Source organism: Myiozetetes cayanensis, unplaced genomic scaffold (genome assembly GCF_022539395.1).
Source record: "Myiozetetes cayanensis isolate MyiCay16 unplaced genomic scaffold, myiCay2020 scf988, whole genome shotgun sequence".
Taxonomy (NCBI): domain Eukaryota; kingdom Metazoa; phylum Chordata; class Aves; order Passeriformes; family Tyrannidae; genus Myiozetetes; species Myiozetetes cayanensis.
Window position 1 is genome coordinate 1 of NW_026088283.1, and position 10,659 is coordinate 10,659.

The following is a 10,659-nucleotide window of genomic DNA, read 5'->3' on the forward strand; positions in this document are numbered from 1 at the left end:
CCCCAGTCCCCCAGTGTCCCCAGTCCCTCCCAGTCCCTCCCAGTCCCCCAGTGCCTCCCAGTCCCTCCCAGTCCCTCCCCAGTCCCTCCCAGTTCCCCCAGTCCCTCCCAGTTCCCCAGTCCCCAGCACCTTGGTGGGGCCCAGGCCCCTCGTCCCAGGTCCAGGTTGAGGGTTCCCAGTCCCTCAGTGTTCCCAGTCCCCCTCCCAGTGCCCCAGCACCTTGTTGAGTCAGAGCCCCTCGTCCCAGACCCAGGGTTGAAGAGGGTTCCCCAGTCCCTCCCAGTCCCTCCCAGTCCCTCCCAGTTCCCCCAGCACCTCGGTCGAGGGCCAGTAGCCCCTGCGTCCCAGGCAGGGTTGAAGGGTTCCCCAGTCCCTCCCAGTCCCTCCCAGTGTTCCCAGTTCCCCCAGCACCTTGTTGAGTTCGAGGCCCTCGTCCCAGGACGGGGTTGAAGGAGTTCCCCAGTCCCTCCCAGTGTTCCCAGTGCCCCCAGTCCCCCAGCACCTTGTTGAGGGACAGGCCCCTCGTCCCAGACGAGGGTTGAAGGGTTCCCAGTCCCCCCAGTCCCTCCCAGTGTTCCCAGTTCCCCCAGTCCCCCCAGCACCTTGTTGAGGACGAGCCCCTCGTCCCAGGCAGGGTTGAAGAGGTTCCCCAGTCCCTCCCAGTCCCTCCCAGTTCCCCAGTTCCCCAGCACCTTGTTGAGGACGGGCCCCTCGTCCCAGACGGGGTTGAAGGGGTTCCCAGTCCCTCCCAGTCCCTCCCAGTCCCTCCCAGTTCCCCCAGCACCTTGTTGAGGCCGAGCCCCTCGTCCCAGACGGGGTTGAAGGGGTTCCCCAGTCCCTCCCAGTCCCTCCCAGTCCCCCCAGTTCCCCCCAGCACCTTGTTGAGGACGAGCCCCTCGTCCCAGACGGGGTTGAAGGGGTTCCCCAGTCCCTCCCAGTGTTCCCAGTCCCCCCAGCACCTTGTTGAGTTTGAGCCCCTCGTCCCAGACGGGGTTGAAGGGGTTCCCCAGTCCCTCCCAGTCCCTCCCAGTGTTCCCAGTTCCCAGTCCCCCCAGCACCTTGTTGAGTTTGAGCCCCTCGTCCCAGACGGGGTTGAAGGGGTTCCCCAGTCCCTCCCAGTGTTCCCAGTGCCCCCAGTGCCCCCAGCACCTTGTTGAGGACAGGCCCCTCGTCCCAGGAGCGAGGTTGAAGGGTTCCCAGTCCCTCCCAGTCCTCCCAGTGTTCCCAGTTCCCCAGTCCCTCCAGCACCTTGTTGAGGACGGGCCCCTCGTCCCAGACGAGGGTTGAAGGGGTTCCCAGTCCCTCCCAGTGTTCCCAGTTCCCCAGTTCCCCCAGCACCTTGTTGAGGACGAGGCCCCTCGTCCCAGACGGGAGTTGAAGGGGTTCCCAGTCCCTCCCAGTCCCTCCCAGTTCCCCCAGTTCCCCCCAGCACCTTGTTGAGGACGAGCCCCTCGTCCCAGACCGGGATTGAAGGGGTTCCTCAGTCCCTCCCAGTCCCTCCCAGTGTTCCTCCCAGTTCCCCCAGCACCTTGTTGAGGGCCAGGCCCCTGCGTCCCAGACGGGAGTTGAAGGGTCCCCAGTCCCTCCCAGTCCCTCCCAGTGTTCCCAGTCCCCCAGCACCTTGTTGAGGGCCAGGCCCCTCGTCCCAGACGGGGTGAAGGGGTTCCCAGTCCCTCCCAGTCCCTCCCAGTGTTCCCAGTTCCCCAGTTCCCCAGCACCTTGTTGAGTTTGAGCCCCTGCGTCCCAGACAGGAGTTGAAGGGTTCCCAGTCCTCCAGTCCCTCCCAGTGTTCCCAGTCCCTCCCAGTCCCCCAGTACCTTGTTGAGGACGAGGCCCCTCGTCCCAGGCGGGAGTTGAAGGGTTCCCAGTCCCTCCCAGTGTTCCCAGTGTTCCCAGTCCCCCAGCACCTTGTTGAGGGCGAGGCCCCTCGTCCCAGGCGAGGGGTTGAAGGGGTTCCCCAGTCCCTCCCAGTGTTCCCAGTTCCCCAGTTCCCCCAGCACCTTGTTGAGGGCGAGGCCCCTCGTCCCAGACGAGGGTTGAAGGGGTTCCCCAGTCCCTCCCAGTGCCTCCCAGTCCCTCCCAGTCCCCCAGCACCTTGTTGAGGGCGAGCCCCTCGTCCCAGACAGGGGTTGAAGGGGTTCCCAGTCCCTCCCAGTCCCTCCCAGTTCCCGTTCCCCAGTCCCCCAGCACCTTGTTGAGGGCGAGCCCCTCGTCCCAGACGGGGTTGAAGGGGTTCCCAGTCCTCCCAGTCCCTCCCAGTCCCCTCCCAGTGTTCCCAGTTCCCCAGCACCTTGTTGAGGGCGAGGCCCCTCGTCCCAGACGGGGCTGAAGGGGTTCCCCAGTCCCTCCCAGTCCCTCCCAGTGTTCCCAGTTCCCCAGTCCCCCAGCACCTTGTTGAGGTGAGGCCCCTCGTCCTAGACGGGGTTGAAGGGTTCCCAGTCCTCCCAGTCCTCCAGTCCCTCCCAGTGTTCCCAGTTCCCCAGCACCTTGTTGAGTTCGAGCCCCTCGTCCCAGACGGGGTTGAAGGGGTTCCAGTCCTCCCAGTGTTCAGTTCCCCAGCACCTTGTTGAGGCCGAGGCCCCTCGTCCCAGACGGGGTTGAAGGGTTCCCAGTCCCTCCCAGTGTTCCCAGTTCCCCCAGTCCCCCCAGCACCTTGTTGAGTTCGAGCCCCTCGTCCCAGACGGGGTTGAAGGGGTTCCCTTGGCTCGTCCTGGTGCGGAACCTCCGGCGGGTGTCGATGGGGAGCCCGAAAACCTCGAGCTCCACAAACACCGGCCGAGCGGTGCTGAGAGGAACTGCCCCGAAATCACCTGAAACTACCCAAAAATGAGGTCTCAAAAATGGGATTTACAGCCCAAAAATCGAACCTGCAGCTCAAAACACCCCTCAGCGCGATCTGACAGGAACTGACCAGAAATCACCTGAAATGAGCCCAAAAATGGGATTTACAACTCAAAAAATGGGATTTACAGCCCCAAAAATGGGGATTACACCCAAAAATCAACCTCGAGCTCCACAAACACCCCCGAGCGTCGATCGGACAGGAACTGACCCGAAATCACCTGAAACGAGCCCAAAATAACCCCAAAAATGGGATTTATAACCCAAAAATGGGATTTATAACCCCAAAAATCAACCTCGAGCTCCACAAACACCCCCGAGCGTCGATCGGACAGAAACTGACCAGAAATAACCTGGAATGAGACCAAAAATGGGAATTATAGCAAAAAAAATGGGATTTACAGCCCAAAAAATGGGATTTATAACCCCAAAAATGGGATTTACAGCTCCACAAACACCCCCGAGCGGCGGTCTGAGAGAAACTGACCCGAAATCACCTGAAATTACACCAAAAATGGGAATTATAGAAAAAAAAATGGGATTTACAGCCCCAAAAATGGGATTTACAGCTCCACAAACACCCCCGAGCGGCGATCACAGAGGAACTGACCCGAAATCACCTGGAATGAGACAAAAAAAATGGGAATTATAGAAAAAAAAATGGGAATTACACCCAAAAATCAACCTCGAGCTCCACAAACACCCCCGAGCGGCGGTCTGAGAGAAACTGACCCGAAATCACCTGAAATTACACCAAAAATGGGAATTATAGAAAAAAAAATGGGATTTACAGCAAAAAAAATGGGATTTATAACCCCAAAAAATGGGGATTACAGCTCCACAAACACCCCTGAGCGGCGCTCGGACAGGAACTGCCCCGAAATCACCTGGAATGACACCAAAAATGGGATTTATAACCCCAAAAATGGGATTTACAGCAAAAAAAATGGGATTTACAGCTCCACAAACACCCCCGAGCGCCGGTCCGAGAGGAACTGACCCGAAATCACCTGGAACGAGCCCAAAATAACCCCAAAAATGGGATTTACAGCCCAAAAATGGGATTTACAGCCCAAAAAATGGGATTTACAGCTCCACAAACACCCCCTGAGCGGTGATCCGACAGAACTGTTTCTGTCCCTGGGGGTCCCTGGCTGTTTTTGGGGGTTCCCTGTCCATTTTTTGGGGGTCCCTGGCTGTGTTTGGGGCTCACCTGGACGTGCAGGCTGTTTTGGGGTGTTTTTTGGGGGTCCCTGGGGGTCCCTGGCTGTTTTTGGGGGTTCCCTGTCCATTTTTTGGGGTGTTTTTGGCTGTTTTTGGGGTGTTTTTGGCTGTTTTTGGGCTCACCTGGACGTGCAGGGTGTTTTTGGGGTGTTTTTGGGGTGTTTTTGGCTGTTTTTGGGGTGTTTTTGGCTGTTTTTTGCTCACCTGGACGTGCAGGGTGGTTTTGGGGTGTTTTTGGGGGTTCCCTGTCCATTTTTGGGGTGTTTTTGGGTGGTTTTGGCTGTTTTTGGGGCTCACCTGGACGTGCAGGGTGTTTTTGGGGTGTTTTGGGGTTCCCTGTCCATTTTTGGGGTGGTTTTTGGCTGTTTTTTGCTCACCTGGACGTGCAGGGTGGTTTTGGGGTGGTTTTGGGGTGTTTTTGGGGGGTTTTTGGGGGGTTTTTGGGGGTCCCTGGCTGTTTTTGGGCTCACCTGGACGTGCAGGGTGTTTTTGGGGTGTTTTTGGGGTGTTTTTGGGGTGTTTTTGGCTGTTTTTGGCTGTTTTGGCTGTTTTTGGGGTGTTTTGGGTATTTTTTGCTCACCTGGACGTGCAGGGTGTTTTTGGGGTGTTTTTGGGGTGTTTTTGGCTGTTTTTGGCTGTTTTTGGCTGTTTTTGGGGTGTTTTGGGTATTTTTTGCTCACCTGGACGTGCAGGGTGTTTTTGGGGGTTCCCTGTCCATTTTTGGGGTGTTTTTGGGTGTTTTTGGGGTGTTTTTGGGGTGTTTTTGGCTGTTTTTGGGGTGTTTTGGGTGTTTTTGGCTCACCTGGACGTGCAGGGTGTTTTTGGGGTGGTTTTTGGGGTGTTTTTGGCTGTTTTTGGGGTGTTTTGGGGGTCCCTGTGCTCACCTGGACGTGCAGGGTGTTGGCCACGATCCCGTCCAGCCTCTCCTCGGCGAAGGGGTCGAAGGTTTTGTGCGGGCGCCGCAGCGGCTCCGGCTTGAGCAGAAACCCCGAGCGCCCGTTGGCCTCGAACAGGCCCAGGTTCAGCTGCAGGGGACATCTGGGGGTACAGGGGGTCAGGGGGTCAGGGGGTCAGGGGGTCATTTGGGTCTGGGGGCACAGGGGGTCAGGGCACGTCTGGGGGGCACAGGGGGCTCCGGCAGGCAGAAGCCCGAGCGCCCGTTGGCCTCGAACAGCCCCAGGTTCAGCTGCAGGGGGACATCTGGGGGCACAGGGGGTCAGGGGTCATTTGGGTCTGGGGGCACAGGGGAGTCTGGGGGCACAGAGGGGTCAGGGGGTCATTTGGGTCTGGGGGGCACAGGGGGTCATTTGGGTCTGGGGGCACAGGGGGCTCGGCAGAGCAGAAACCCCGAGCGCCCGTTGGCCTCGAACAGGCCCAGGTTCAGCTGCAGGGGGACGTCTGGGGGGCACAGGGGGGTCAGGGGGGTCTGAGGGGTCAGGGGGCACAGAGACCCTGGTTCAGCTGCAGGGGATGTCTGGGGGGTCATTTGGGTCAGGGGGTCATTTGGGTCAGGGGCACAGAGGGGCCCGTTGGCCTCGAACAGCCCAGGTTCAGCTGCAGGGGGATGTCTGGGGGGCACAGGGGGTCAGGGGGTCTGGGGGCACAGGAACCTCAAACAGCCCCTGGTTCAGCTGCAGGGGGATGTCTGGGGATGGGGGGACACAGGGGGGTCAGGGGGCACAAAACCTCAAACAGGCCCAGGTTCAGCTGCAGGGGGCACGTCTGGGGGGTCAGGGGGGTCAGGGGGTCTGGGGGGCACAGAGGGGCCTGTTGGCCTCGAACAGGCCCTGGTTCAGCTGCAGGGGATGTCTGGGGGGCACAGGGAGGTCAGGGAGTCAGGGGGCACAAGGGGGGCACAGAGACCTCGAACAGGCCCAGGTTCAGCTGCAGGGGCACATCTGGGGGCACAGGGGGGCTCAGGTGAGTCCCAGGTGACCCCACGTGTGTTTTTGGGGCAGGGGGCTCACCCAGGCTCTGGAAGTTGAGGGCTGCCATGTGCACCCCATGGGTGGGCTGGGGCTGGGAGGGGCTCAGGTGACCCCAGGTGACCCCAGGTGACCCCAGGTGGTCCCAGGTGATCCCAGGTGATCCCAGGTGTATTTTGGGGCAGGGGGGGCTCACCCAGGCTCTGGAAGTTGAGGGCTGCCATGTGCACCCCATGGGTGGGCTGGGGCAGGGAGGGGCTCAGGTGACCCCAGGTGTGTTTTGGGGCAGGGAGGGGGCTCAGGTGACCCCAGGTGTGTTTTTGGGGCAGGAGGGGCTCACCCAAGCTCTGGAAGTTGAGGGCTGCCATGTGCACCCCGGCGTTCCAGAAGAGCTGGGGGTGGAAGTTGGAGGAGTCCACGCGGGTCCCCTTGGGATAAACCCGGCTCAGCTGCCTCTTGTTGTACCTGAGGCTCGTCAAGGGCCACCTGACGGCTCCTGGAGCCCTTAAAACCCCCCCAAAATACACCTGGAGCCCTTAAAACCCCCCCAAAACACACCTGGAGCCCCTAAACACCCCCCAGAACTCACCCAGGAGCACCTAAATCCACCCAAAAACCCCTCAAAATACACCTGGAGCCCTTAAACCCCCCCCAAAACACACCTGACACCTGGGCCTTAAAACCCCAAATACACCTGGAGCCCTTAAAACCCCCAAAACACACCTGGAGCCCCAAACACCTCCAAAACACACCTGGAGCCCCAAACACCCCCAAAACACACCTGGAGCCCCTAAACACACCCCAAAACTCACCTGGGCCCTAAGCACCCCCACAAACACCTGAGCCCCAAACACCCCCCAAAACACACCTGGAGCCCCTAAACACCCCCCAAAACACACCTGGAGCCCCCAAACACCCCCCAAAATACACCTGGAGCCCCCAAACCCCCCCCAAAACACACCTGGAGCCCCCAAACACCCCCCAAAACACACCTGGAGCCCCCAAACACCCCCCAAAACTCACCTGGAGCCCCCAAACACCCCCCAAAACTCACCTGGAGCCCTTAAACACCCCCCAAAACACACCTGGAGCCCCCAAACACCCCCCAAAACTCACCTGGAGCCCCCAAACACCCCCCAAAACTCACCTGGAGCCCCAAACACCCCCAAAACACACCTGGAGCCCTAAACACCCCCCAAAATACACCTGGAGCCCCCAAACACCCCCCAAAATACACCTGGAGTCCTCAAACACCCCCCAAAACTCACCTGGAGCCCTTAAACACCCCCAAACTCACCTGGAGCCCCTAAACACCCCCAAAACTCACCTGGGTCCTTAAACACCCCCCAAAATACACCTGGAGCCCTTAAACACCCCCCAAAACTCACCTGGAGCCCCAGAACTCACCCAGGAGCACCTACATCCACCCAAACACCCTCCAAAATACACCTGGAGCCCTTAAACACCCCCCAAAATAAACCTGGAGCCCTTAAACACCCCCCAAAACTCACCTGGAGCCCCCAAACACCCCCCAAAATACACCTGGGAGACCCCAAATCCACCTAAATATACCCCAAAATACACCTGGAGCCCTTAAACACCCCCCAAAACACACCTGGGAGACCCCAAATCCACCTAAATATACCCCAAAATGCACCTGGAGCCCTTAACGCCCCCAAACTGATCTGGGAGCACCAGGACCCTTAAACATCCCCCAAAACTCACCTGGAGCCCTTAAACACCCCCCAAAACTGACCTGGCCCCCACCTGAGCTCCCTGAGGCTCCTGGAGTCCCTCCCAAAACCTCCCCAGACCCCCAACCCAACCCCTCTCGCAGCCCCTCAAACCCCCTGAGTCTCCCCACAAAAAAACCCCCAAAACTCCTCCCCCCGCCCCCTCCCCTTCTGGGAGTCCCCAAATTTGGATACTCCACGAACTCGAGGGGGCTCTTGGTGAGCTGCTCCAGCCCCTTCGTCTCCACGAAGGACGACATCTCAAAGCTCTTGTTGCGCTCTGGGGGGGCCCAAAATCATCCCAGGAACCCCAAAATCATCCCAGGATACCCCAAAATCATCCCGGGACACCCAAAAACCACCCTGGAACCCCAAAATCACCCCAGGAACCCCAAATCATCCCAGGAACCCCAAATCATCCCAGGAACCCCCAAAAATCACCCAGGAACCCCAAATCATCCCAGGAACCCCAAAAATCACCCCAGGAACACCAAAATCGCCCCAGGAACCCCCAAAATCACCCTGGGAACCCCCAAATCATCCCAGGAACCCCCAAAATCACCCTGGGACAACCCAAAATCACCCCGGGAACCCCCAAAATCACCCTGGGACACCCAAAACCACCCCGGGAACCCCAAAATCACCCTGGGACACCAAAAAACCACCCTGGGACAACCAAAAATCACCCTGGAAACCCCAAAATCACCCCGGGAACCACCAGAATCGCACCAGGACACCCAAAAACCACCCTGGGAACCCCAAAATCATCACAGGAACCCCAAAATCACCCCAGGGACCCCCAAATCACTCACCAGGACACCCCAAACCACCCCAAACCCCCTCAGGACCCCCAAACCCCCTCAGAACCCCCAAACCCCCAGAGAACCCCAAACCCCCTCAGGACCCCCAAAATCCCCCACTCACTCTGGGCCACCTGGAAGGATTTGAACTTGACGGGCTCAATGTAGGTGACCAGGTTGGACATCTCCTCAGTGGCCCTCACCTCGCTGCTGGCCGTGCCCTGACCCCAAAAAACATTCCTGGGGACCCCAAAAACCACAGAGACACCCCCAAAAAACATCCTGGGCACCCCCAAAACCCCCAAACCCCTCCAGGGACCCCAAAAACCCCCCCAGGGACCCCCAAATCCCCCAGGTTGGACATCTCCTCAGTGGCCCTGACCTCGCTGCTGGCCGTGCCCTGACCCCAAAAACACCTCAGGGGACCCCAAAACCACAGAGACACCCCCAAAAAACATTCCTGGGGACCCCAAAAACCCCCAGGGACCCCAAAAACCCCCCCAGGGACCCCCAAATCCCCCAGGTTGGACATTTCCTCAGTGGCCCTCACCTCGCTGCTGGCCGTGCCCTGACCCCAAAAAACATTCCTGGGGACCCCAAAAACCCCCAGGGACCCCAAAAACCCACCCAGGGACCCCAAAAACCCACCCAGGGACCCCCAAATCCCCCCAGGTTGGACATTTCCTCAGTGGCCCTGACCTCGCTGCTGGCCGTGCCCTGACCCCAAAAAACATCCTGGGCACCCCCAAAAACCCCCAGAGACCCCCAAAAAAACATCCAGGGACCCCAAAAACCCACCCAGGGACCCCCAAATCCCCCAGGTTGGACATCTCCTCAGTGGCCCTCACCTCGCTGCTGGCCGTGCCCTGACCCCAAAAACACCTCAGGGGACCCCAAAAACCACAGAGACCCCCAAAAAAACATCCAGGGACCCCAAAACCCCAAACCCCCAGAGACCCCAAAAAACCCCCAGGGACCCCAAATCCCCAGGTTGGACATTTCCTCAGTGGCCCTCACCTCGCTGCTGGCCGTGCCCTGACCCCAAAAAACATTCCTGGGGACCCCAAAACCACCCAGAGACCCCCCCAAACCCCCCAGGGACCCCAAAAACATCCAGGGACCCCAAAAACACTCCTGGGGACCCTAAACCTCCCCTAAACCCCACTCAAGGATCCCAAAACCCCGCCCAGGGACCCCCTAAAACCCTCCCAACTCCTCCAAGAAAGGGATGACAAAAATCCCCAGGGATGCCCCAAAAATCCCCCAAAAATCCCCAAAACCCCCAGGCCCCCAAAAACCTCGTCCGTCGTCGGCTTCTTCATCTCAGGGGCTCCTCCTCCTCCTCCTCCTCACTGTCGGCCTCACGCGGTCTGGGGGGACCCAAAACCCCAGGGACCCCAAAATCACCCCTGGGACCCAAAATCCCCCAAAACCCCCCCAGGACCCCAAAATCACCCCTGGGATCCCAAAATCACCCCAGGACCCCAAAATCCCTCCTGGGACCCCAAAATCACCCCCTGGGACCCCAAAACCCCGGGGACCCAAAATCACCCTCGGGACCCCAAAATCACCCCAGGACCCCAAAACCCCCAGGACCCCAAACCCCGGGACCCCAAAATCACCCCTGGGACCCCAAAATCACCCCTGGGACCCCAAAATCACCCTGAGACCCCAAAATCCCCCAAAGCCCCCAGGACCCCAAAATCACCCCCAGGACCCCAAAATCCCTCCTGGGACCCCAAAAACCCCAGGGCCCCAAAATCACCCTGGGACCCCAAAATCCCCCAAGACCCCAAAATCACCCCTGGGATCCCAAAATCCCTCCTGGGACCCCAAAATCCCTCCCAAACCCCAAAACCCCTCGGGACCCTAAAATCACCCTGGGACCCCAAAGCCCCCAGGATCCCAAAATCACCCCAGGACCCCAAAATCCTCCTGGGACCCAAAGCCCCCAGGACCCCAAAATCCCCAGGACCCCAAATTCCCCCAAACTCACCGATGGATTTTGGGGCTCCCCAGCGCTGCCCCCTGATCCTCCCCGTTTGGGGACCCCAGCTCAGGGGGCCTGGGAGAAAGGGGGGTCAGAGACCCCAAAAACATGGGGGGGTCAGGGGACCCAAAACCCAGGGGAGAGGT

The 10,659-nt window shown here is 59.4% G+C and overlaps 1 protein-coding gene across 1 annotated transcript; it reads right to left on the reverse strand.

Annotated features, from left to right (window-relative positions):
* Positions 1-692: 692 nt before the first annotated feature.
* LOC126653221 (1-phosphatidylinositol 4,5-bisphosphate phosphodiesterase beta-3-like) lies at positions 693-9,913 on the reverse strand (the record flags this gene model as incomplete). Its single annotated transcript, XM_050340746.1, has 10 exons — positions 9,822-9,913; positions 8,648-8,744; positions 7,919-8,003; positions 6,331-6,455; positions 5,389-5,463; positions 5,205-5,265; positions 4,950-5,103; positions 3,527-3,583; positions 2,653-2,754; positions 693-784 (listed from the first exon to the last, which is right to left on the reverse strand). Coding segments are annotated over exons 1-10 (872 nt in total), but the record flags the coding sequence as incomplete, so codon positions are not given.
* Between the last annotated feature and the right edge of the window lie 746 nt (positions 9,914-10,659).